We start from the raw sequence: 26,419 nt of genomic DNA, 5'->3' as shown, positions 1-26,419 counted from the left end.
GGGGAGGGGCACCAGCTGGGGGGGTGGTCTTGGGTCACGTGGGCGGGAGGGCAGCTGGGGCTGGAGTCAGGGGATCCTGCCCCCAGAAGGTGTCTGTGCTGCCCCCCGGGTCCATGGCCGCAGCTGTGGCTCCTCTGGGCTCCCAGGCACCCACCTGGGCGGGGTGGGGGGGAGCGGGCTCAGAGCTCACGCAGAGTTGGTGCCCGGGGACCCCCATCCAGATCTGGGCCAAAATTCATCCCTGATGCCTGGGAGGGGCCTCCCTAGAGGAGGCAGTGGAGGTTCCCGAGGTGCCCCACGTGATGAGACTCGAGGGCACCAGCCAACGGGCAGCGACTCGGGATCGAGCGTTGGTCACGCCCCACCAATGCCTTGACACGCCGCTGGCGGGCAGAGCCACAAGTTGGATGGCTTCTTCCAGGAAGCACCTGCCCAGCACAGACGGCCGCCTTCCAGCCCTCAGGGTACGACGCAGACGTGGTCACAGCCCAGACCGGTCGCGGCTCCGTCACTTTTGGATGTGTGCGCGCATATGCATGCTGACGGCGGCGACCGGCGATCCCGACCGCATCCCGGGGTCCATGACAGTGGAGGGAAGTGAGGCTCTGCTGAGGACCCAGGCCCACCCAGGTACTGGACCCCGAAGGGAGGAGATGCTCAGGTCATGATGGGGGAGGGGTCACCCTGGGGGGTGGGGGGACGCCCGCCAGGGAGGACCCCAGCCAAGTGAGGGCTCACTCTGGGGCTGCCCATTTCGACACTGGGGCACAAACTCACAAAAGCCCACCCGGAGGACAGGTAAGACTGCCAAACGTCGCAGATTTGTAGAAATAAAACACACTGGGAACAAACATAGGCTTTAAATATTAAAATATATTTACGTACAAACAACTGTCACTGAGGACACCGGCAACAGGCGTTCCATGCGAGTCCTGATGTCCTCGGGGCAGATTCACAAACGCTTATCGCATCATCGGGTAAAAAACAAATTCCATAAATAAATGTTCACGCCAGATATGGGTCCACAAATACATCCTTATGCAAGTGGCTCCCGTCCCACAGCGGGGCCGGGTGGCGCCGAGGACAGGCGGTGACAGCAGGTTTTGAACAACACATCAAGGAGAAGGTCCATGGGGATGGCGCCCCCGGGGACAGCCTCACACCCGCCACCTCTTCATCAGGAGACACACAGGAAGTCAGGGCCAGGCGGCCGCAAGGTGCAGGGGCCCCACCCAGAAGCACCACTGGCCACGCAGCATCTTGACGGCGGTGGGGGGGCGGGGGGCAGGCGTCTGCACCTCCCGTCAGGGGATCCCAGAAGTGCCAGCTTCACCAGTGAAAACGGCACACAAGCCCTGGGCCATCAAAGACCAGCTGAGCGCGTCTCGGCTCCGCTGGAGAGGAGAGCACTTGCACACCGCCGGGCGGCCGCCGCCCCGAGCCTGTCGGTTGCCGCTCGGGGAGCCTCAGCAAGCCCGCACGTGGTTCTGCGCTTTCTGCAGCTCCTGCCAGGTTAGGTGGGAACTGCACGCAGCGCTTTGGAAGCACGGCTGTTAATGTGCCCCAGGGGTCCTGACGCCCCAGAGGACGCCGTCAGGCTAAGTCCATGGCAAAGAGCGGGGGGGGGGGGGGGGGGGGGGGGATGGGGCGGAAGGGAGGGCACAGCTGTGGGCCTTGCTCTTCCGGATCTGAGAGCCCAGCCCCCACTGCCCCCACTGAGGTCTGAGGGGCTGGGGCTGGGCGGTCCTTCCCATGCATCTCCAGTTTTCTCCTTGGTGCCTTTAAGGCTCAGACGCGGGACGGTCAGCTCAGTTCCCCCTTCCCCGATCCAGTGGCAGATTCTCACAGGTCCTCAGCGCCGGGGGTCAATCGGTGAGGGGTCACCCCTCCTGGAGAGAACTTAGACGGTGTTCCTGGGAAGCGCCGTGAGGCTGGCGGGCCCCTGGGCGGGCGGGGGGCTGTCAGACGTCGCTCTGGAGCTGGAGGGTGGAGGGGGCCTCCTGAAGGTCCAGGGGGTTGTCGGAGGCCAAGGACTGGCTGGGCAGAGATGCTTCCAGGCCGTCAGAAGGCCCCGATGGGGGCTTGTACAGGAGGCAGGCGGCAGCGAAGAAGAGGAAGCCCAGGACCTGGGGAGAGAGGAGCCGCCGGAGCCCCTGAGCTACCGCCAGGGCCGGCACGGAGGCACTCCGGGAGCAGCCGCGTGCCGATGGAGGCAGAGTTGGAGGGCGCTTCTCAAAGCCCAGGAGCTCCAGGGATGGCCGGGGACCAGGGGAGGGAGAGGCCGGGAGCAGAGACCCCTCGGAGCCCCCGGGGGAGCGGACGTGGGCCTCCAGCATGAGGCAAAGCGACTCTGCGTTGTTCAGGGCGTGTGGCCCTTTGTTACGGCCGTCCCAGAAGCCCACGTCAGAGCTGGTCGGCACTGAAGGTTACCCGACCTACAGCCACCACACTGACCCCTGGGTAACAGGAACCACGAGAGGCCTGTAAAACGCCAGTGTGGGGGCGCGTGGTGGCCTCCGATGTCCGGGTCTATGGTTGATGCCTAAGCGCCGGGCTTTAGCAGGACACCCACGGTGTTTCCTGGCACCCCCCTGGCTGTTGGGCCTGAAGCCATAGGAACAAGAGGCCCTTAGCGCTTTGTGGCCTCTGACCCTTCTGCCCCCGCTGACTGTGGGAGCCAGTCCTGAGGGGTTGCTCTCTGGGCGCACGGCTGCCGGGTCCTGGCCTGCTGCTCTGGCCGAGGGACCGGGAGCCTCAGGGAAAAGTCATGTGAGGGCCAGCTCCCTGCGCACGTGGCACGCCTCTTCAGACTGACCCCTCACTCTTGCCCAGAGCCTCACAAATCCCTTCTCACCCGTGGCTATTTTTAAGCTAATCTTCGGGGAGATAAGCCCGAGGGTTGCTGAGAATCCTTGTTTTTGAGGCCCTTCCCGAACAGGCTCAAGGAAAGCAGCTCTGCCACTGGAGTATTCCCGAGTCCGCCCTCTGCGCAAAGAGGAACACCAGACTCTCTCACACACTGGCCCTAGGACTTCATTTCATTTGGAAAGTTTGGTGCCTTTTCCTCCAACGGGGGGGAATTTGAAATGTAAGTACTGTGTTTCTCCTCAGATAGCATATGCCAAGAGGTACAGCAGAATTTCCTCTCAAAGGCTTGAGCAGAGGGTCGGGCTGAGCATTGGGCCGTAACTAAGGACAGGCAAGCTCTGCTGCTTGTGGACCAACCGGCCGGCCTGGCCCAGAGGGAGGGGCCCCCAGAAGCATCTCTCGCAGGGACGGGCGGTTCATATTTCTCCAGTGACTTATCTGACCAGAGCCCCAGGCTAACCAGCCAGCTGGGATGCTGAGGGCCCTGGAAGGCGGGAGGGGGAGCCGCTGCTGGGACCTGGGGCCTGGGGCCTGGCGAGTGAGCCCCTGTGACCCGAGGCCTCCTGTCCCACCGTCCCCTCCACTGGCATCGCATCATCAGGGTCCCAACAGTGACAGCACGAACCGGGGGAGGGTCCCGCTCCTGGAAGCCGGGCTGCAGGAGTGACGCCTAAGGCCCAGGGCTCCAGGGGGTGTGAGCTGTTGGAAGGCCCCAGGGGAATGGCCGCCCTCCGAGCTGGACCCCGGGACGCCCTCCAGCGCGCGGGGAGTTGCCGCCCTGCTCACCTTGTATAGCAGCCCCAGGATGAGCAGGTACCGGCTCATGGCCGAGTTCCGGTAGACGGAGCAGGAGCCCTGCTGGCCGCACTGGCCCTGCCAGAGCAGGCACGCCTTGTCGATCACCCAGCCAAAGGCGATGGGCCCCGGGATGCCCCCTGCGGAGAGAGGCACACTCAGTATGCGGGCGCGCCCGGGGCGGCCAGGGTGGGGTGGGCAGCGCCAGGACCCAGACCGCACGGGCTCTCAGGACGGCGGCATCGGCACGGGCGTGCTCAGGGAGCGCCGAGCGGACTTGGATGTCCTTTCTCGGGGGACTTGCCCCCACGCCTGTGGAGTCCCCCGATCTCGGACTCTGACAGAGCCTTCGTGTCCACGAGGAAAGGCTGCCCTCTGGGCAAATAAGCCACCATGGGTCCCTCTAGTGGACTGTTCGGGGATGGCGCCCTTCCCTGAGGGGGGCGTGGCCCCCTGCGGGGCTGCACACCAGCTTGGTGAGGAGACTCCTGGCACACGCCCGTCACTGCACAACGGTATGTGGCTCCCTCACACGGCACAGTACCTAGAGTTCTAACCACAATCCACTGGATCCCCAGTGCAAAGGACCTCTGCCAGTCAGGGACGCACCTGCAACGGAAAGCCAAGGCGTCAGCGTCGGGGAAGTGGGGCTGCTCGCCAGGCCACGCCCCCGCGGCCCAGTCCTGGCCGAGCCCGGGCCCGCATCACCGCCTCCCCAGGTGGCAAGCACCTCACAGAGGCAGCCAGCTCTTTCCTGCCACAGCTTTTGGGGGCCGGGCACGTACCCCGCAGGGGTCTGGAGAGCGCCACTGCAGCTGCACAGGGGAGGCTCTGGACCAGAGAGAACCCGGCCCCAGGCTTACCGTAAAGTCGCGGTCAGTGCAGGAATGCTGCTGAGGAATGTAAAGGTAATTACAACGAATGTGAAACCCAGAAGGAGGGGCTTTCTTTGACAAGTTGAAGTGCATTTCCCTGCAGTAGCATGGCCAAAACCAGAGGAAAAATTCTGAGGGACACAGCTACAGTCTCGGTACACCTGGGAACCGCAACAACAACGCTGATTACAGGAGGAAGGGCCGGGCCCCCCAGGTGCGGGCGCGGACAACGCGGGCAGCGGCCGCACTCACCTTCTGGCCGCCTGGGCTGGGCACGGCCGCCTCCGGGCAGCCCGCGTGGCAGGGCGAGAAGTACGTGAGGCCATTGGAGCCGCACACGGGGTGGTAGTGTTCGGGCCAGCAGCCGCAGGCGGCGTTGCAGGTGGCCGTCAGCTCCAGGCGGCCGTCGGGCAGGGGGCTGCAGGTGGGAGATGAGACGCTGGTGGGCAGAGGCTGGTGCCAGGTGGGCACCCATCGCAAGGACAGCCTCGGGTCTGGTGTCCTCCGGCCCACGACGACGGCAGGTTTGCATATGTGCTGGGTTTGCTCCCCCCACCCCGAGGACCAGGGCTTCCTACATCGCCCTCTGCTCGTAGTATCTGCAAGCTCTCAGAGCGGAGCAAACCCAGCCTGAACCACCCTCCAACTGTGTGCAGCGCGCTTCCCTGCCTGGCTCGTTTTTGGAAGGCAGCGCACTCCAGGGCTTGAAAGCACACGAGCCCCAGGTTCAAAGCCCCTGGGCACCACCCCTTGCTTCCCCGCCCAGGCTGCTGCTCGTCTGCACTGATCATTGTCCACACACGTGTCAGCGATCACACTCTCTCTCCCTCCTCTCACTCAGATTGAGCACGCTGTACACACTGTTCTGCTCAGCGATCTCTCAGAGCTGCCTGAGGACCAGCCCCCTCACTCTCTCCAAGGTGCACAGGGCCCACCACTCCCCACCGGCTGTCCGGCTGTCTCCACAGTGGTGTGGCGGCTTCCCTGCCCTCTGCCCTCACGCTGCCGCCTCCACAAGGAATCCCTGGGAGGCAGTCGTAGGCCCCAGGCCAGGTGGCCTGCGTCTAGCTCAGATTTCCCAAATCACACCCAACGGGTGCCTCCTCTCAGTCCCCAACACAGCAGCACACGGGCCAATCCGGGCCACCATCCACCACCAGGTGGAGAGAGGAGCTGGGGCCGCTGCTGTCTGTGTATGGGCAGAGGACTGAGGCTCAGGTGCGGTGTGTGAGTGGCCGGCCATTGTCCTACGGACACGCCACCAAGGGCGTCCTCCCGTTGCTATGACCATCTCCAAACACTGCACCCCAAGTGCCAGACCCCATCTCCCCACCCCAGGGACCACAGGTGCCCCAACAGGTGTGCAGCGGTCTCTCCACCTGGGCGCCACCTGGCCCTCACCTCCCGCTGTAGTTGGCGGTCACGCCGGCCATGGGCACGTTGGGGCAGTGCACAAGGAAGACGAGGACGGCCAGCAGGCTGGTCAGGGTGCAGAGCAGGCAGGACTTGATGATGCCCGAGCCACGGAGCTTGAGCTTGTTCACAAGGAAGCCGCCCAGGAGGGTGCCTCCACCACCCGCAGGCACCACCAGGTACCCTGCGGAGAGGGAGGGGCTCAGTGGTGTCCTGGGGAGCTGTGGGGCTGGGGAACTCAACCCACTGGGTCTCTTTTCCGCTTTACCGAAGGGGAAACAGAGGCCACAGCCATCGGTCCCTGTCCACGTGGCAGTGCTGGGTTCCCCACTCAGTTCCGCCGACCCTGACCTGTGCTCTCAGAGCACAGGGCAGGGCACTGGGGGAGCCTTGGCCCTGGGCCTGGGGAGGCCACCTGGCCAGCTGCTCAGAGGCCGTGGACAGGATAGAGAATAGGAGCCGTCATTGGCCCCCGCCCACCTGTTGGGAAGGCCCCAGGACAATCGTGGTCCCTGGGCCCACCGTGGCCTCTGCGGAGTGCGACCATAAGGAGACATGTGGAGAAGCCGGTGGCCACTGCCCTTTGGTAGAAAGTCGGGATTCATTGGTGTGTGGCTCCTAGGCCATCCCGGGGAGGGGGTACAGATGGGGGGGGCTCTAGCAGGAGTGGAGCAGACCTCAAAGCCCCCGGGCTCAGTGACCCTGTTGCCCCAGATGGAGACCAGCTCTAGGAGTGGAGAAGGGGGACCCCAGAGAACGTGGCTGTTCCAGGGCGCATGCTGGTTGCTGTGGGGAAGGGGGCAGCTTCTGCGGGGGCACTCAGCTGAGAGGCCAGGCCAGGAGGGATGTCTGGGGACATTTATTAGAACTAGGTGGGGTTCCCTATCCTGACGCTCTCCTCCCAAGCAGGGAGTGGAGCCCTGTGGGGAGGGGATGGCCAGGGTTGACCCTGTGCTGCTCAGATGCCCCATCTTGCACCGGTAGCCCCGACCCTCATGTCCAAGATCGTCCCCCGACACCTCCTGCACAACGAGGCCGTGGCCGCCCCCATAGCAAGGGGCTACCCTGTGACCAGGGGCCGGAAGAGGGCGTTCGAGGAGGACCCTTGTTCTCTTGGTAGGACAAGCCTGCCTCTGGCCACAGAGCGCCTCCGGCCAGGCAGGTCCAGGGCTCCAGCCTTAGGAAGACTCCAGGACACCGGCCACCGGGCTCACGGGGACAGCCAGGTCCAAGGGAGCCCAGGGGAATCGGCCACCCAAACCCTTTCTGCCACGAGCCAGGGAAGACGAAGGCTAAGGCCCCAGGTGGCGAGGTGGGGGTGGAGAGAGCCGGTCAGCACGCTGTGACCAGTGCTTCCCAAACTGCCCTCAGGAAGGACCGCTCTGCCCGTCTGGGGGCGGTCTTCGTAAGTGGGAACAGAGCTGTTGTGCAGGAGCCCAGGACCCTGCTCTGGGGCCCCTGCCTGGGCTGGACCACAGGCCAGGACGTGCGCCCCAAGTGAGCAGCACTGCCTGGGACTTCCTAGCTGAGCCTTTGCGAACAGGGGAAGAAGCAGAGGCCCTGCCAAGACTCGGGGGTGTTCTCACCAAACAAGCTGGCAGCTTCCGAGGCGCTCAGGCTGAACTGGGACTCGAGGAACTTGGGGCCAAACGTGGACATGCCAGCGATGAGTGTGGCCTCGGTGGCCCCGGCCAGGCAGAGCAGGACAAACGTGGGGTTCTTCAGGAGGAGCCAGGTGGAGCTGAATGGGGGAGGGGGATGAAAGCCAGAGAGAAAAGACAGAGGGTCAGGGGGGGCCAGAGCCATGGCCTGTCCCACCTGAGCACAAGGAGCCCTGGTTCTGAGAGGGGAGGCGAGTGGGGAGCAGGCAAGCGGCAGGGCCCCTCACACTCGCTCCTGGGCCGTGGTAGGCGGCGAGCTGGCGCCAGGATCTAGAGCCCACGCTGTTGTGAAAGCCGCTGTCACAGAGCTCTGGCTCCCGCGAGGGGTGAGACCCCTGGTGACTGTGACGCTGTTGAATCACCCCGGGGGCAGCTGTGAGGACCAGCAGAGGGGCCTGAGCCAGGAGGGAGCTGGGGGGAGGTGGCTGTCAGCAAGTAGAGGACTTGTGGCCCCCCAGGAAAGGGAATCTGGGCCTGAAGGGGTGGGACCCCTTCTCAATCAGCAGCTGGCCAGGGGGACAGGAGATTCTGACCAAGAGGCCCCTCCAAGGAGCCCCTGGGGGGCTTGCTGGCTTCCCAGCTTCTCTTGGTGTGCTTGTGGGGCTCGGCCAGTGGGGTGAAGTCAGGAGCCTGAGAAAGGGTCTTGCCATTAGCCCCTAGGACCTGGCCTGCGAGTTCCCCAGCGAACCATCCTGGACACCCTTCTGAGGACACGGCCCTGCGGGGGACTGGGCCCCTCATGGGCTCTCCGTCAGGTCAGGGGGAGACTGTGCTCACTTTAGGTCACAGCTGACTCTGTAGGACCCAGGAGCACTGGGCGTGGCTGAGACCGGGAGGTGCCCGCATCCCCCAGCTCGCTGCCCCCCTGCGCAGGTCCTGCGCAGTCTACCTGTAGGAGGAGCACAAAGGCTGCAAGGGCCACGTGCTCTGGGTGAACGGGGTCCTGCATCCTGTCGGGGCTGGAGGCCTGAGCAGCGGCGATGCCTGAGTTCTCAGTGTGAATGGGTCAGACACTGAGCGACTCGTAAAATGTCAAGGGTAGCACAGAACAAAACAAAGCTCCTCACTGGGCAGTGAAGGTGCCAGGCTTAGAACAGGACGTGGGCAGAGACCCCAACCACAGGGGTCTGGGAACAGAGGCTCAGTGTCCCCAGGCAGCCATCCGCCGGTGCACACAGCTAGACGTGACACCTGCCTTTCCCGGGCCCGGCCCCTCAGCCCCAGACGGCAGGTCCAGGGCTCGTGAGTGATGTGGGCGGTGTCCTGGCGGGATGGGCTCCCTCTCCGGCACCGTGAGAAAGGGCACCGGTAACAAGGGACTGTGGTCCGACCGCTGTCCCCGGGGCTCTGACAAGTGCTGCCTTTGTTCATTCTCCGTGTCTGCAGCTAAGGCCTCATGAGCCTCCCACCCGGGGAACCAGCTCCCATGACCCCCCAGTCCTCCTCCACCAGGAGGGACCTTCCCGCCCTGTCCACAGGCCGGTGTGGACACCTCCCCGCACGTGTCAAAGCAGCTCAGACAGCTTGACACGCAAAAGCTCTTTGTTTCGAGGACGCAGGCCAACAGCAAATTGGATTCTGCAAGTAGGAACATACAGTGTAGCCACAATTAGCCTTTGTGCCCCGGGGAGGGGGGCGCTGATGCTAGGAGAGCCGCCCCGCCCTCACCCACCACTTCCCAGGGTGACCTCAGAGCAGCCTCGCTCCCTGTCCTGACCCAAATGGGGACTTGATTCCTTCAAAACTGACTTCTGAACTTGAGGACTGAAAAGGCTTCTTTCTGGTCAATGGCCTGCGTCCCACGTCCGTGGGGCGAAGAGGACACAGAGGAAATGCCGTCCTGTGTGGCTGCTGTGGCCGGGCGGGCTCTCAGTCCTGCTCTGTGTGTGTCGCATGGATGCCTTCCCAGCCCTGCCCAGCCCTGCCCAGGCTTCGGGGACGCTGGCCAGGTGCGGAGGGAGTTGAGTCTCCCCGGAAGTACGCAAACTTCCTACTTTCTTAACCCCAGCCTGCAGGTTGCTCGGCTGAAACTCACGTGTTGAATTTGCTCAGAGAATTAATCATGACCTTGACAGAGGGCCCATATTCTGGGATTTTTTTATCACTAGCAACTGGTTTGGGGAACCGAATCTAGGAATAAACATCCTTATCTCGGACCTTTGTCCTGGGTCCACTAGGGACCAGGCTGTTGACGCCCTCGGTGCCAGTGCTGCTCAGATGGGACAAGTGGCCCTGCCCCGGCTGGAGCAGCTCCCCTGTGGGTGTCCAGGACCGGGCGAGCCTGCCCCTGCGCCGATGGCCCCGCACCCCGGCCAGCGTGGCCTGGGCCAGCTCTGCCGGCCTTGAGGGCAGGCTCCTGAGCGGGTGGCTCTTCAGGGCGGTCTAGCCAGGCAGCAGGCAGCCCAGGGGCTGCCCTGACCGCAGGCCGCCCTTCCCGTGTTGAAGAGAGCCCGCAGGCTCGTTCCCTCCCCTAACGGCCCACTGCCCTCGTGGCCACAGATGGGCTCAGGAAGTGGAGGGCGGTGGGTGCTCAGTGAGGCCGAGGACTCGGGAGGCCCCTGCCAAGAGCGGCGCTGGCTGCCAGGAGCCCCAGGTGCCACACTGTGCCTCTGAGGCCCCGGGAGCCCAGGGCTCTGTGTGTCCTGACGGTGCGTGAAGACGGCAAAGTAAGACCGGGCCACGCACAAGACAAACAAGGTGTTGCTGCCCTGGGAGGCGGGGCGGGGGGCTGGGGGCCCCTCTTTGGAATGAACCGGCCGGAGGACGTGGTGCAGGGGCCACTCCCGGGGAACGATCTGGGGTCAGTCACCTCCCTGGGGGTCCAGGACCCGCTGGCTGTGGGGCCACTAGCCCGAGCCGCAGGGGCTTGCTCTGTGACCAGGTGGCTCCAGGTGCAGCCCCCGAGCCCGCCATGCGGGGCCGGTGCCACAGGGCTGAGGCCCTGGCCCTTCCGTCGGAACCAGCTCTCAGCGGCTCCAAGTCGGGAGGCTCTGTCTGATGCTCCTTACTCTCCCGCCCAAGTTTTGGCGCCAAGACCCGAAGATTGTTGGGTCATGAGGAGGTTTAGGGGCTGTGCCCCCCACGTGGCCCTGGAGGGTCACAGGGACTCTCCTAACTTGGGGTTCAGACCCAGCACACGTGGGGGCCCCAGAGTCTTCAAATCACACGGGCGCAGATGAGAGGGCCCCACCAGGTCCTTACAGAGGCAGGTCTCTGATGGTTTTCCCGAAGTCAGGGTTGCTGGTCGCCTTGTGGCCACTGTCCTTCACCTGGTGTGTTTCAGATGCTCTCATGACCACATATCGCTGGGAGCCTGGGAGGACACGGACGTCAGTGAGGGGCAGGGGCCAAAGCCCCCTGCTGGGCGTGGCACCAGCCAGCGAGGGGCTGGCAAGGATGGGGAGGTGGGAGGGACCCTGACGGGCTCAACCTGGGACCAGAGGGAAATGGGAGGAACTGAAAGGGGCCCCCACCCCCTCCCCCGAAACCAGCTCTCTCTGTGGGCCCCTGAGCAGGGAGAGGCCGCAGGGGTGGAGGGAGCCCGGGGGTCAGGTCACCCTGCAGGAAGGCAGCGACCCCCGCCCAGAAGACAAAGACCCCGGACCCTCTGCTGGTGGAGGCGGAGGGGGGAGGAGCCGGGAACAGAGTCCTGCCTTCCACACACCGTGGGCGGGAGGCACCCACCTGGCAGCTGCCGCGGGTAACCGAGGATGGGGACGGCGGTGAGGAAGGCGGCAGCTCCGGTGCCCAGGAAGCCGACCCACCAGGCGCCAACCCACAGCGGGCTCTCGGTGGTGAGCTCTGTCCTGCGGGAGAGGCACTTGGGGTCAGCGACTCACTCACAGCACCAGGACACACACACTGCATGCCCCTCCGCTTGCTGGTCAGGAAGAGGCAGAGCCCAAAGGCTCTGCTCAAGGTGCCTGCCCTGCCAGGTCTGGGAGTGGCGGGGCAGGGCACTGGGACAGCCGTGGAGGGGGATGCGCCCCGGTGACCGGAGGGCAGAGTGCCGCACTCCCAGGTCCACCCCGTCCTCTGGGGCCCCAGAGGCTGCCCCCCAGTGAGATGAGGCCCCGGGGGGCTGGGGCCTTGAAGGGGCAGGCTTTCCCAGCAAGAGCAGGCGAGGAGCGCACCCCAAAGCAGAGCTGCAGCCCTGGCCTCACGAAGCTCAGGGGACAGAGGGCCCCTGCGACCCTGACCTGCACACTAACTCCCTTGGAGTCCCCTGGGTGATAGGGGGTCCTTTGCTTGATGCGGCCCTCTTGGCAGGCCCCTAGGGAGCTCAGAGGGGCCTGGCCACCAGAAAGGCCAGCCATGGGCCTGGCGAGAAGCTTGGACTTCCCAGCCCTGCTTCCAGGGAGGCTGCTGACCGCTAACGGCCAGTAAGTCAGTTACTCAAGCCCAAGTGACACTGCCACAAACACAAGGTGACAGGGTTCGGAGAGCTTCCAAGGGGGAGCACACGGAGGTGAGGGGGGCGGAGCGCCTGGAGAGGGCGTGGGAGCTCTGGCCCCTTCCCACCCCGCCCCCCCCACCTGCTGCTCCTGAGTTCTGTTCTGTCTCATAAACTGGTGGTCGAGGGGGTCCTGTGCTTTCCTGGGTTCTGAGAGCCGTTCCTGCAAATTTCCGAACCCAAAGAGGGGTTGTGGGAACCTCTGATCTGCAGCCACGTTGGACGGAAGTGTGGGTCGCTGTGACCCACCACTGTGGCTGGCGTCTGAAGTGGGGGTGGTCTTGTGGGACTGCCCTTCACTTCGGGGGTCTGAGCGGACTCCAGGATTTCAGTGTCAGGTTGAGTTGAGTTGGAGACACTCAGCCAGTGTCCAGAGAGAACTGGGGAATTGCGTGGTGTGGCAAAACCTGACAGAAGAATCTCACATGGGCAACAGGAAAATCCTCTCCTGGTTCTGCAAAGGGCTTTAGAGAGGTCGTGGCCTGGTCTCACCAGCTGGGAGAGGACGTCCATCTATGCTGTCCCCTCCCCCAGGCAGCCCAGGGCCTCCCAGGTTCACCGGAGCGAGGCCACTAGGACCGCCCCCTGCTTGGGCCACGGTCCTTCTGCACCAACAGTGGGGCATGTTCTCTACGGGGCGAGAAGGCTGCTCTAGAGCCCAGGGCGCTCACCGTTGGCCAATGTCAGTGTAAATGTTCAGCAGGGCTCCTCCAACCAGGTAGCCAGCCGCCGGGCCGAGGATGGCCGCGGTGTAGAAGATGCCTGGAAGGGAAGCGGAGTCGGTGAGAACCAGCTGCGCCCTGTGCCGCTGCCCGGGGGCTCACGGGCGTCTGGCACGCAGCAGCCGCACCGGCCCACCTCAGAGAAGCCCCCGTACTCTGCGCCTCCAGGCCTGCTCCCGGCACAGACCCTGCACGTCGGGGTTCTCCCTGGGCAGCCTCTGCTGCATCTGCCACCTGGCTGCTGCCAACCCTTCAAGGTGTTTTTAAAACACTTCCCTCAAAGCCACCGCAGGCATCATTTGGACTCTTCCCTCCTCGAAAGAGCAAAGCTCCAGAGAGCCTTGCTCTGCAGGTTGAGGGCAGCACCGGGCAGCACCACGGGCTCCCTGCGACCCCAGTGCAGTGCCCCCAAGTCCCCGGGACGGCAACCACTAAGTGACTCAGGTGAGCGGAGATCAGGTGGATACGAGGAAGCAGGGGCCGCTGGCAAAGTCCGGCTGGGCTGGAGCGTCGGCCAAGGCTCCTGACCGGCCCTGGTGCCTGCCTCGGGAGAGCTGCCCTCGCAGGAGGGGCTCAGGGAGTGGCCGGCACGAGGCTGGAAACTCAGAAATCGCACCCCGGATAAACATGAGGGTCTGGGGCGGCGTGAGGCTTGAGCCCAGCCCCTGCGGGTGGCGTGGCAGCGCCCAGCTCTGCAGCCCAGTCACCAGCCGACCCTGTGCCCAATTGCTCCCCGCGCCCCGGACCCTGCAGGACGCGCCCAGGGATCACAACGGTCAGCAACCCCCCCCCATCATCCGAGGCGTCCAGGTGATACGCAGACCAGTGCTCACCTGCCACCTCACCCAGGAGTGCCGGGGCCACATCTGGCCACATGTGGCCCACGGGGAAATGCATGTAAGGGGCTTGGACGGGGCCAGACTCTGTGCAGGTGCCCTGCCAGTGTCACCACCATCACACCCACCCACTCACCGAGGTAGACGGGCGAGTAGCTGGACTTGACGTTCTCGTCCAGGTAGGTGACTCCCAGCGTGTAGAGGGGCGTGGCGCCTATGCCGTGCAGGAACTGGCCCAGCATGAAGACCAGCCGGTAGCGGGACAGGCTGGAGGCGCGGTCCCCACACGCCACGCTGCGGTTGGCCCCGCATGTCCCGACGGCCTCGTCCACCTCCGCCTCATAGGGGCCTGCAGTGAAGTGGGGCAGCGCGAACACCAGCGAGCCGGCGCCCATGACCAGCACGCCCCAGCCCAGCCAGCGGGGCTTGTGACCGTTGCCCCCAAAGTAGCTGACGAAGGTGAGGCAGAGGCAGGTGGCCACGTCGTAGGAGCTGGCGACGAGGCCGCTCTGGTAGCTGCGCAGGTCATAGCGCCGCTCGATGGAGGTGATGACGGTGTTGATGAAGCCGTTGACCGTCATGCCCTGCAGGAAGGAGGCCGCGCACAGGAACAGCAGGAAGCCCCGGGGCGTGTTGAAGGCCTGCAGGCACGCGGGGGCGAAGGCCCGCCAGCCACACGCCTCGCCGGGCTGCCCTGCCGCCACGTAGCGCACCTCCTGGGCCGCCCGGGGCCCGCACTTCTCGGCCCGCGGCTGGCACAGTGGCTGGCTGCTGGAGTCCAGGGGACTGTGGGCGGCGGGGCACAGGGCACCGTGGCCCAGGGGCGAGCCGAGGGACGCCCGCCTGCTGGAAGGCAAGCGGTCACACCTGCCATTGGTGGCCGAGGGTGAGCCGGGAAAGACCAGCTTCGGCATCGAGACGAAGGGCTTGTCCCCCATTTCCACTGAGGGTGAGACCACGACGGCCACGCCCAGGATCCCAGCAGCCGGCTCGATCTGTGGGAGGAAGTCCTGTGAGCATTTCCACCTGGGCTCCAGCTGGCTGCCGATGGCTCTGCCTGCCTGGGGCCCAGCCTGCAGAGGACGGACTCCTGACCAGCCCCCTCCCTGAACCCAGAGCTGCATACTCAGGGCAGCCCGGCCTGGTCGGAGGGCAGAGCCTGCCTGAGCGAGACCACACGCGGAGAGATGAGCAGGGCCTGGCTGGACGCCGTGCGAGCCCCTGGACCTCCCAACCTGCACTGCCCCTGCAGCCCGTGAGCTGACGGCACCTAAGGGACCTCCCCGAGTGGGCAGCTCTCTGCCCTGAGCACTGGCCCGGCCTCGATTCTCTCTCAAACTCACAGCCTGCTGGCTTCTGGGCTCTTTAGCTTTAAGGGAAACCCGTCCTAGTGCAGAGTGTGGAGGGAGCGGGGAACGGGTCCCTGGGGTTGCAGCAGCGCTGGTCGGCACAGGTGGAAGTGTTGGTCGGCGCTGGGCCTCACCCGTGGCGGGTCTTTGAAGATGTTAAAACAGCCGCGGTCTGCAGCCCCCTGGACAGGTTAACGGAAAGTTGCGCCAACACTCCAACTTCCCGCAGCCTCCCCGCCCAGCCTGTTCTGTTGCCCTGCCTGGGCCATCACTTCCCACTCCCGTCCCGTCGACCAAAGCAGCTGGGGCGGGCTGAGAAGTCACCACGTCCCGAGGCTCCCGGGGCTCCGATGTGTCCTCAGCACCCCTCACCTTTTAGAAAGGGCCGTGCCTTTTCCCAGGTAAACAGGTTCCATGGCTGCCTGGGAACCCAGGTGGCAACAAACACTCTGCATCTTAAGAGGAAGAACACGGGTTTTCCCACCAGAAATACACCAGTCGCTGTGATAGGAGACACCTGGTCTGGTTGGACCTGCAGCCACAGGCCCTCTGTGAGGGCCTTCTGCAGACCTCGGCACACTTCTCAGGTCGCCTCTCGCTAAGGGCTGAGCCGTGTGCCCCCCCCCCGTTGGAAGCCCAACCCCCAGCTCCTCAGAATGTGAGGCATTCGGAGGCAGGGTCTCTGAAGAGGTGACTAATGTAAAATGAGGTCACGAGGGTGGGCCTGAGTCCTTCAGGCGGCCAGTAACAGAGCCCTGCTCTGCTGGGCCCTGCGCTGGGGACCCGAGGGGGAGAACGGTGGGCCCCTCACAAAGACATGTGCACGTGACACTGAGCATCACCTTCTTTGGAAAAAGCGGCTTTGCAGATGTGGTCAGTGATCTGAGATACGGATATGCTGACTTGGGATGTGACCCAAGTCCCGTGACCGTGTCCTTAGAAGAGAAGCCACGTGACGATGGAGAAGGAGACTGGGGTAACGCGGCCACAAGCCAAGGGTGCTTGGGGCCACCAGGGGCTGGGGGAGGCAGGAAGGACCCACCCCGGAGCCTCCAGGGGGAGGGCAGCCCTGCTGACACCCTGATTCCAGACTCTGGCCTCCAGAATGGGGGGGATAAAGTTCTGTGGTTTTAAGCCCCCAGCTTGTGGCTCTCTGTGGGTTGAGCCTCAGAGGCTGGGGCTCCGGTCCTTCTGCCAGACCTCTGCCTGCTCCCCAGTCCTCGGCGCAGCCGTCTCGCTGAAGCAGTTGGCACTGTCTCCTGCGTGCACTTGAAGGTCAAGCGCTCTTAGCTCCTTTCAGCCTCACTTGGGTGCCTCCCTGGCCTCCCCTGGGGCCAGGCCGTGGGCATGAATGCCACAACAGGCTTCAAAGCATCCCACTTCCCACTTCCCGGCCCTGTCAGCTCCGACATCACGTATGCCCAGGCCGTGTGCATGCTGCAGGTGCCACAGCCCATCTTACAGGCCAGGGAAGTGGGCCCAGCGGGGCAGCAATCTCCCCAAGGCCACACAGCCAGCCAGGGCCAGGGAGGCCGAGACCACACGGTCTGGCTTCAGAGTCAAGTGTGCGAGTCATGGCTGTCCTTGCCAACATTTTATTCAAAGAACCGTGACCAGTTGTGTGGCATTTACACCCGGGGCCGACTGTTTACTTTGGAAACTGCACTGGCAGACTATCAGAGACCATATCTGGAGGCCGAGCCTGGACAGCAAAAATTCCACCCGGGCCCCCTCCCGGGGCCTGTGACCACGCCCAGAGCTGCACTGCAGCGCCCCCGCCCCCGTGCACCCTGGCACGCCAGGCCCGGGAGCGAGGGAGGCAAAAGGAAGGTGCCCAGGGAGGAGCCAAGAGGAAGTGCCAAGGCTTCCCCGAGGAACAAGAAGCGTTGCGCCCGCACACGCAGACCAGTGACTGAGGCAGCTGCCGCCCAGATGGCGCCCGCGCACACATTTAATGCAGGCCGCGGGGAGCAGCGGAGAGGAGGGCGCCAAGCGTGGGCCTTGGGTCAGGAATGCCAGCTGCCTCCCACCTGCCCGCAGCTCCGACGGACTCCTGACACAGAAGCACGGAGACACATGGAAAAGGCTTAAGTTGGCCCGGGGGCCGCCCGGGTTGATGTGCACACACAAAAGCAGCAGGGATCCCACTCCGGGGCTGAGGTCGACCCCTCAAAGGGAGGGCGCCCCAAACCAGGTTGCGTGGCAGCGGGGGCTCAGAGAGGCCGTCCAGTGGCCTGTCGGGGCGGAGGGTCAGCACCGGCCTGGATTGTTATTGGCGGTGGGAGCCAGCCCAGGCAGCAAGCTGCAGACCTGAACACCTGCTCAGCCCGCCCCCAGCTCTGGGCTTAACTCCCCGGCGAACCCTGAGCAGGAGAGATGCGGGGTTACAACGGGACGGGAAGGACCAGGTCCACGTCAGGGACCACGAGGCGGCCAGACCACTGAGCTCCCGTGGCTCGGATGGCCGCGAAGAAACAGAGTCCTTCCTATTTGAAAATAAATCCCTCAAGACACGAACGCCTGGCGGTGGGCGGTCCCACAGCTCCACGTCGGGGGCAGGTGCACGAGAACTGAGGGCTCTGCTCCCCGACAGAAACACGGGGAGCGCAGCCTGCAGTCACACACCCCATGTGCCGGTCGACTTGCAGACTGAAAGTCCTATTTAGACATCAGCCAGGCGACGGGTGGTCACAGCCCCCACAGGACAGGAGGTAAATGGTGCAACTCGGGCCCGCCAGCCCTGCGTCCGCCTCCCTGGGTCTGTCAGGAGTGGTTCTGACAGCCAGGACACAGCAGCCTGAGTGTGGACCCAGCCCCAACCCTCCATCACCACAGCGTGGGGGGCGGCACCTGTCCAACCTCCTATAAGCCCAGATTCTGCTCCACGGACTGTGTTCCGGGGGGAAGGCTGGAACTCTGTCTCTGGAGGGCTTTCGCCCTTATCAGCGGCATCTTGATTGGAAAGTGGAAGGCTGGGCCCTCCCGGTGATGCAGGCCCCAAGGTGCTAGGAAGGGTGAGCGGAAACACTTGCCACGTGGAGCCAGGGGTGCCTGGAACGTCCCCTCCGTCCACGGGCAGTGGCGAATCCTGGGTCTGGGGCTGTGGGACACTTGGCATCTTAACCACGAGGACCATCCCATGTTCACGGGTCTTCAGGAGGAAGTTCTTGAGTTTGTATCAAGATCTTATGTGGCCGCATCTGGGCAACGTGTGCTGGGCGTGCACTGTGTTAGGAGACTGCTCTGGAAGTGAACGCACAGATGGTCATGTCGACGCCTGCCCTGGACTTAAAGGACAGCTTGCTGCGTGTGTGGCTCAAGGACTTCATCTCGAGGCAAAGGTTTGTGCAGAAACAGGCCCGCAGAAGAGCCCCTGACACCCGCGGAGGGCATTTCGGTGCAGCGGCCGAGTCCGGCGATGCAGACACCGGGTGTGGGCTGGGCGGGCGCAGCCAGCCGCTCTGTTTGGGTCTCCTGGTCATCAGCTCCCTCCGGACGATGCTGCTGGGCCTGGGGCTGTAACCCTATCCTGGACCCACTTCTGAGGTGGCCAGAGCTGGCCTCCATGTGGTTCAGCTGGGAGAGGGTGACTTGATGGCTATCTTCCCTGTGGGTGGCCTGGCTTATGACAGCTGATCCCTGTTAAGGCTGGGCTGGCAGCCCTGTGGCCACTGCCCTTTGTTCATCTGTCTCAGGCCCCCACCGCCAAGACATGGGTGACGGGGCTGGAGAGTCCAGCGGCAGCAGCACACAGAAGCCACCTGGCTCCTCTGATGAGGATGAGGACAGGACCCCGCAGCTGGGCCCGGGGAGGGAGTCGGGCCCACCCTTCCAACTCCTCTTCCGGGGCCCGCTGAGCCTGCCCCCATGGCCCACGGTTTCCCCCCACTTGGAAGTGGTTTTGGCAAGAAGGTGTGTCTGCTTCCCACCTGCTCATGAGGCCTGATCCAAGGTGCGGGCTTCTCTCCTGGGGACCTGAATTCTCAGGCTTGGCTGATGGTGGAGGAGCCGGGTGACCTCAGCCAGATGGTGGATGAAGGGTGTGTACAGGAGACGGGAGGTGGGGGATTGGGGAGCCCTAGGGTGGGGACCGCACTGCAGAAGGGACGGGCGGCTCCAGCCAGCATTCCAGGTCCAGTCCATAGGCATCCTCACCCGAAAGCCCCGTTGGCATCTATCTCCTGGCGTCTCCTCCCTCCCTCTGCAGGGTCCACGGCCTCAGAACCAAGAGCAGTGTGATGGTGGAGTCTACCTGTCCGTCTGGTGGGCCTCAGGGTGCCTGGACATTGGGCAAACTGCCAGGAGTGTGGACTTGAGTAGCCTTTGGATTGGTAGACTCAGTGCCGGTGGGCCTCATCCAATCAGCTGAAGGGCCAAATAGCACCAAAGGCAGATCCATCCCCGAATTCCCTGCGGGACTGCCTTTGAACGTCAGCGTTTCCTGCCTCTAGACTCAAAATGAAGCATTACTCTTCCTGGGTCTCAAGGCTGCTGGCTTTCAGACGCGAACCACAACTTCATCTTTGCTGGGTCTCCAGATGCAGGCAGGAAATCTCACAACTTCTAGCCTCCAGACTCATGTGTGCTGAGTCCTTAGATCAGCCTCTTCGTTGAGCTGTCCATCCAGGGATCTCCTGTGGCTGGGTTTCCCTGAGAACCCTGCCCGATGCAGCAGGTCGTCCAAGGCCAGCACCTGCTGGGCAAGGCCTGTGCTGGGCGGGTTTGGGGACCCCCAGACTCCACCCCATCCGCGAGGAGCTCCCTGCCCCCTACACGGAGGTTGTCATTTAAGAGCCAGCAGCAAACTGTCCTGACTGCAAATCGGAACAGCGCAGGAGGCAGAGAGCCAGAGGCAAGAGACATGCAGCTTGGAGCAGGACTTCAGAGCAGGGGCACCTGACAGGACACGCCAGCACTGCCGCTGAGCCCCTTCTGTGCATGACAGACCCATGAAATCCCCATAGAGGGCAACCCCACGTTACAGACATAACTTTCACCACCGACTTGGGCACGCTCCCCACGGTCTTCGAGGTGCACCAGCCCCGTGACCCCAAAGAGGAGGGCAGCAGGAAGGGGCTCCCTGCAGGGGGCAGAGGGGGGTGATGGCCCTTGGGCAGTGCCCTCCCTGCTGCTCCACTCTGACCTCGTTGAGGGACTTTGGAGGCCAGGAGCAGCTCTGATGAAGCCTAAGATGGCTTTCCTGGCCTGAGAAGCACAGACAAAATTCCCATCCTCCCACCTGTCCCCGGCCAGATGGCAGCAGGAGGAGGGGTCCGTGGGAGTCACCCCTACTGCCAGAGGCCCTCCCCGCCCCCTCGGGAGAGTCAGAGCCTGCGGGCTTAGGCAGGGTGATTAGCAGAAGGGATAATGTTTACCCTGGGGCCTCCGGCCAGCCGCTCTGCACCTGGGGCCTCAGCGGGGCAGGCCAGAGGGCTCGCGTGTGTGCGCACGTGTGCAAGAGTGTGTGTGCACTTCTGTGTGTGCCAAGCTATCTTAGCAGGAGATCATGGGTTTCTTCCAGCTCCCGAGGGGCCTGGCCCATCAGCTGAGCCTTGGGTGTCTGTGCAAAGAAATCCAGGGCTTTCCCCTCCCCCCTCCTCACATCCTCACAAGCCCCCCACTACCGCTGCCCTGGGAGCCATCAGGGGCCCCATGTGGATAGCTCACCACCACCACCTGCAAGAATCGGGACCGTAGTTTCAACAAGGAACTGAAAGGATTTTAATATTCGTACGCTTAGCACTGCCCACTTCTTAGATGCTGACACAGGTCCTGTGCATTTATTCGTCTCCTAGTTGAAGGCTGTCTGCCAAGCGTAGCAGGTGGGAGGCATGCAGGGTTACAAAGAGTAGAGAGTAATATTTTAAGCCTCCAGTGGCGGCCCCTGGGCCTTCTGGGCCTCCTTCCCAGAGGTAGTCCCAGCTCCAGCTCCAGTAAACGCCCCAGGGAGGCCTGAGGCTGGGGATGGAGCAGGTGGGGCCCTTCCTCGCACTAGGGGTGCTCCCAGGCTCGCTCCTGGCCCCACTGGGAACTTGGCAGCCAGGGGAGAACCCAGGTTTCATTTCTCCTCTCTCCTTAGGCTCCAGCCAGTAGACTCCCGCCTCGCTGACCTGATCGTGCTGAGGCCACCAGCCAATGACACACCATTGTGCCATGTCCCACACCCTGATGGCAGCACCACCCCCACCGGCTCCGGCACCGCCAGCCCCTCGGCCCTTCCCTCCCTGCCTCCCCGTCCCCCGCCCCGCCCCGCCCCTCCCCGCATGGCCTCTGGGGCCTCCGAGTGAGTGAGTGAGTGAGTGAAGGGGCTCTCACTTTTTGCAGATGAGGCTTAAAGCTATTTATAGAACAGGGACCTGGGAGGTAGGCCCCTGGGGGCCCGGCACACCCTAATTTGCATAATTGGTGACCACACACAAGTGAATGGGCCGGAAGCTGGCTGCTTTGCATGGAGGCCCACAATGAAGGATTGTCTGAGGAAGACCTGGAAAGACCCGTCCCTCCCCTGGGAATGGGGAGTGTCCTGCTGTCTGCATGCTCCTGTTCCCACCCTGTCTCCACGGCTGAACCCAGGGTGTGGGAGGGCGGGGTGAGCAGACTGGCAGAGGCCCTCCCGGGGCTTGGGGGCACCAGGGAGTGGGTTCTGTCCACATGGTGGGCCTTCTCCAGGCGCAGGCTGGGCTCCGCCACTACCAGGTGGCCTCTTAGGCCCATGGGTCCAAATACCAGGGCACAGTATGTGCCACGTGGTAGACCCCAGACCAAAGGCAAGGGTCCGGCGCAAGCCCAGGTGGGGCAGGGGCACCGCTCTCAGCCCAGCCCAGCCCAAGCCCTCGGTACTCAGGGTGGAGGGGCCACGCCTCAGGAACCCCCAGGACTTGCTGGATAAAAAAGCCATTGAGGAAAGACAGCCCCGTGGATTAGGGTGTTCATGGGGCGTCCGGCTGCGTGGGATGAGAGAACCTGCTGGAAGCCCCCAGCCCGGGAGCCTGTGACACTCTGTACAGCAATAAGCTGACCCTCCTGGGCCTTGGTCAGCAGGCCCCGCCCAGTGCTGGCCTGCAGCCAGCCCCACCTGGCCACATGGGGAGTGTGCGCCTTTTGTGAAAGGCATGTGGTTTGTGAACGTGCCTCCCCACCCCCGGAAATGTGGTCCAAGAGGCTAATTCTGTGTCATGCTGGTGGAAAGAGGGCTGTGGCATGGTCACCAAGGGGAACAGGGATGTGTGAGGACAGAGGGCTGAAGGCTGACTCAGGGCACCAGCGGGAAGAGTCCCCAGGACCAGCCTACGGCGGGAAAGGCCTGGGCCCAGCGTGCCAGCAGCCAGGCTGGCTTCCATTCCCCCTGCAGGACCTGGATCCAACGAGTAACTCTGCTCACCTGAGGCCTGAGCTGGTGCCTCCCTCCCACTCTTGGGTCGGAATCTTGGGGGGGCCTGTCTGATTACTTGCCATGATGAAGATGGGGGCCCTGCCCTGATGTCGACAACCAAGCCCACCATGACCACGCCGAGGTCACATGTCCAGGAACAAAAGTGGCCCAGAGGTCCTGAGGCTTATTCTATGTCCCTCCAGAAGCAAACAACGGGCCCTTTGCCACGGCTGCCAACAGGAGGCTCTGGAGGGCGTCCCTGCCCACACTCCAGCTGGACAAAGCCACGGAGGAAGCGGAGCACAGCCCAGCGGAGTCCGCTGGGTCCCCCCGGGCCCAGGCTCTGTCCCGCTCCCTGCCTGTAGCACTCGGGGAGGTCTCGGGAAGCGAGGATTCGATCCAGGGCACGAGTGCGCGAAGCTGTGAGCTTGTGCTGCCCTGGCAACAGGCTCACACTCACAGAGACTCCTAGATCGAGGGTGTCAAGGAGATAACACTAAGCTCCCTAAGTCGCCTTGGACTTCACAGTGAGCAGAGGAACCTTCTCTGTTTGGAAGCCAGACCAGAGCCCACTGCAACTGTGGGTTTGTCCATCAAGGCCCCACCAGGGGCCCAGGGAGAGCCAGGCTCTCCCAGCGGGGTCACTCAGAATCCGGCTAACAGGACAGAGCGCCAGCCCCAAGACCGCCAACCACACGGCCCTCCTCCTGCCTGACCTCCAGGCACCCAGCCACCTCACCACGGTGGCAGGGAGGGACTGGGTTGGGACCTGCCCAGCACCTGCCGGGGGGGGGGGCATGCCCAGAGAACCATGGATTAGATCATAGCCCCCCAAAAGGGAAGCAACCTGTGAAGGATTTCCAAGTAGTGTCTTCCAGCCCTGCTCAGCAGGTCCTGATGCAGGGCAGTCAGCAACACGGGGGTCTGACCCAGAGGCCTCTCCCTCCATCCCTCCGCAGCAGGGGGAAAGGCTGGGCTGAGCAGACCCAGAGTCATCCTGCCTGCATCCCACAGGCACGGACTACCCCAGACAAATGCTTTTGTCCTCTTAGGTGCAGCCACCTTTGGGGACCTGTTCTGTGTCAGACCTGGCTCTCCCGGGTTTCCTTCTTCCCCAGGAACAGAGCTATAAGGTGTCTGGAATCACACAAACTTGGATTCAGATCTCTCCACCACGTGCTGCCTGTGTGACCTTGGACATGCACTTCACCATGCAGAGCCTCGGTTTACTAATCTGTGGAATGGGAGCGATAGTAGCTCCTTCGTGGGTTGTGGCAAGGATTCAGTGAGATAAGGCTCAAAGCCCACAGCGAGGGCAGGCACATTCTAAGTGTGCAATAAAGACACATGTTTCGTTAGTGTTACTGCTGGTGTTGGATTTATCTGCAAACCTGGCTAAAACCGGGTGTTCCCTCTCCTCTGAAGTCCACTTGCCCCAAGCTGCTCAGAGAAAACCTCACAGCACCACCAGGCTCACAGTTCACCGAGCCCCACCGGCTCTCCAGAGCTGGCTTCTGATTAGACAGAGGAAACCCAAGTCCCCCAAAGCAAGCAAGGAATGGCCACTGGGAAGCTGGTTCCTTCACTGTGGAAAACTGAAGTTCCTAGGGGCTCCGGACAGAAATGGGCCCATTACCAACGCTGACCTTGGCAGAGGGAGTCCCTAGCCCTCTACTTGGGGTTGCAGTGCCTGGGGGACAGGACCAGCCAGCCTCTCGTCCTCGCGGTGCTGATCCCACTGCCCGGCGGGCTTCTCCCATTAGGTTCCACAACCCCAAGGCTTGCTCTGCGGGGTTGGAAATCTCAACGTCCATCTGCCTCAGGTTTCCACGTCTTGGGCCGAGTGTGCCCACTAGGTGCCTCATTTCCACCCTGCCTCGCCCTCGGCCTGCATCCCGGGGCACCCGATCCCCCAGCCACCGCTCTGCACTGCGCACCTGGGGACCTTGCGTGGAGGGGCCGGGACAGCAGAGCGACTGGCGTCGCAGAGGCTGGAACCAGTCTCTTGCGCCCACACCGTAGCTGCACCGCTGGGACGACTCTGCCTGGCTCCCCTCCCCGAGGTGTCTGGAGCGCGATTGGCGCGAACAAAGCCCTCCATCCGCGAGAAACTTCTGTGCATGACCATTTCCTCCTTGACTCAGCAGCAGCGGCATCCGCCACAAGTGGGGCGCCCGCCGCAACCCTGCAGCTCAGAGAACCGCGTCTGACTCCGGCCGACCCGCGTGGCCTGCGCACCCGGCCACCTGCTCCGGCCCCCAGCCCTGGCCGCTCCCTCCCTCCCCACCCGAGCCTCTACCACCGCTCATCCCCTTCCCCTCCACCCTCCTCCTCAGAGGCTCCTGGCCCGGGGGGAGCCGCAGAGAGAGGGGGTGCATTTTGCAGCAAATTCCCCGGAGGCAGGCTGGGTCCGGCTCCTCCGGCCGCGGAGGGGTTCGGGGCCCACTGCTGGTGCCCAAAGTCCTGCCCCTCCCGGCACACGTGCCGCGCCAGCGCCGGCGCCGGCGCCACCCCGATCCCGCTGGCCCCTGCCCAGCGTCTGCGGGCACCTGCCGCGCTCCTAACGTCAGCAGGTCGGGGCCCGGCGCACCCGGGCAGCGCGCCCACGAAGGCGCCCTGACCCTCCCCGGCCCGCGCTGTCCGGGGCACTCACCGTCCCGAGGATCCGGCCGCTGCGCCGCGAGCCACACTGTCTGCCGCTCGCCGCCCTCTCCCGCTTCATTCATCCCCTCCCGGGCCCGCCCCGCTGCAGGGAGGCGGCCGCCCGGCCTCGCCTGCGCCGGCCAATGGCTGCGCCGAGCGGGCTGGGCCCGGCCCCCGCGCCCCGGGCCCGCCTCCTGAGCTGACAGCTACGGAGCGCGCGGCAGGGGCGGGAGCTAGGGGCGGGGCCCCGGGCTGGAGCAAAGAGGAGGGGGCGCGAGACCCGCTGGGGCGAGGGGGCGAGGGGGCGCGGGGCGCGGGGCCGGGGCGGAGGGGCGGGACTCCTCGCCATCCCCCAGGTCGCCGCCGCTCGGGAACAGAGCGACCCCTCGGCGCCCCGCGCCGGCCGCGTGCCTTCCGCTGACTAATTCCTCCCCAACCCCGAGAGACCCCGACGTCCGAGCTACAGGCCGGGAAGCCGAGAGCCGAGCGGTGAAGTCCGCTCCCCAGGCCATTGGTCGACTCAGCTTCGCACCGACTAGGAAATGAACCTGGGCGTGTGGGGCCGAGATCCTGGGAGAGGACGTGGGAGGGAGGGAGTTTCCCGGCTCACCCCTTCGGAAAGACCACCGGTGGCACGGCGGGGGCCGGGGCGAAGGCGCGGAGAGCGGCGGCCGCTGCCCTGGGTCGGGACGCCCACCTCTGCGCGGCCCCTCGGGGGCCCCCTGGCGCCCACGGGAGTCGGGGGTGTGGGTTTGCGGACGTGCCCTGGCGCATGGTGAGGCCAGCACCCTCGCCTGGGGAATCCACTGCTTTCTGCCTGTTGCCTTTTCGGTAAAATGACCCTCTATTTGACGTCAGGGCTGATGTCAGGCGGAAGGGGGGCACCAGGCACGCTGCCGTCCGTAGGAGGCCCTGTTTGGATCCCACCAATTTTCGTGTTCTGTGACCTTGAACACATTGCTTAATCTCTCTGAGTCTCAGTTCCCTCGTGTGTAGAACAGGAGTGACACGGAGCTTCCTTCAAGGGCTGTTGAAAAACTGAACAGAATAAGACAAGGGAGGAGTTTGGCGGGCATCGGGGCTCCTGAGAGCCGCCAAGCAGTGGCGCTTCAACAGCGGGGCCCAGCAACGTCCACAGTGCTTCCTTTCTATTTTCCTTACAATGAACTTACTTTAAAAGAAGGAGGAAGGTATAGTCCAAGTGGCAGAGCACATGCTTAGCATGGCCCAGGTCCTGGGTTCAGCCGCCGCGCCTCCTCTAAAGGTAAGCCTGGCTTCCCCCCACCAAAATGCCTTCGTACAGTAGCACAACAGTAAATACATGCGCACACACATACATATGTACGTCGAGAGGTCTACAGAATCAGCTGTGTGCGTCTGAGTGCTGAGGTAAGTGGGCTAAGGGAGTAGCGGCCAGAGCGTGACCTTGCTG

The 26,419-nt window shown here is 63.9% G+C and overlaps 1 protein-coding gene across 7 annotated transcripts; it reads right to left on the bottom strand.

Annotated features, from left to right (window-relative positions):
- Positions 1-855: 855 nt before the first annotated feature.
- SLCO4A1 (solute carrier organic anion transporter family member 4A1) lies at positions 856-26,269 on the bottom strand. 7 transcript variants are annotated; one of them, XM_074347575.1, is made up of 14 exons: positions 24,998-25,013; positions 15,345-15,427; positions 14,967-15,154; positions 13,760-14,618; positions 12,737-12,827; positions 11,297-11,418; positions 10,814-10,925; positions 7,538-7,692; positions 5,940-6,135; positions 4,791-4,956; positions 4,527-4,699; positions 4,208-4,272; positions 3,655-3,803; positions 856-2,158 (listed from the first exon to the last, which is right to left on the bottom strand). In XM_074347575.1, exons 4-14 carry the CDS (start codon positions 14,559-14,561, stop codon positions 1,901-1,903), a joined length of 2,289 nt encoding a protein of 762 aa, XP_074203676.1. In that variant the 5' UTR covers positions 14,562-14,618; positions 14,967-15,154; positions 15,345-15,427; positions 24,998-25,013; the 3' UTR covers positions 856-1,900. The 7 variants fall into 7 exon arrangements, with proteins under 7 accessions (XP_074203676.1, XP_074203677.1, XP_074203678.1 ...); XM_074347576.1 differs by lacking the exon at positions 15,345-15,427 and having other exon boundaries at positions 24,998-25,048; XM_074347577.1 differs by lacking the exons at positions 14,967-15,154; positions 15,345-15,427; positions 24,998-25,013 and adding an exon at positions 25,598-26,269.
- Positions 26,270-26,419: the final 150 nt, after the last annotated feature.

The sequence above is a fragment of the Camelus bactrianus genome, chromosome 19 (assembly GCF_048773025.1).
Source record: "Camelus bactrianus isolate YW-2024 breed Bactrian camel chromosome 19, ASM4877302v1, whole genome shotgun sequence".
NCBI classification, from domain to species: Eukaryota; Metazoa; Chordata; class Mammalia; order Artiodactyla; family Camelidae; genus Camelus; species Camelus bactrianus.
Note: the sequence above shows the minus strand (reverse complement) of the source record. Positions and strands in the feature narration are given on the sequence as shown.

Bases quoted from the DNA above. Each gene is read 5' to 3' on its own strand.
- SLCO4A1 (XM_074347570.1), bottom strand. From the start codon at position 24,500: ATGCCGCTGCTGCTGAGTCAAGGAGGAAATGGTCATGCACAGAAGTTT. The intron at 12,828-13,759 runs GTGAGTGGGTGG...CTTCCCTTCCAG, and splicing joins CTACTCGCCCGTCTACCTCG to GCATCTTCTACACCGCGGCC. The intron at 4,273-4,526 runs GTAAGCCTGGGG...TTTCCGTTGCAG, and splicing joins GCACTGACCGCGACTTTACG to GTGCGTCCCTGACTGGCAGA.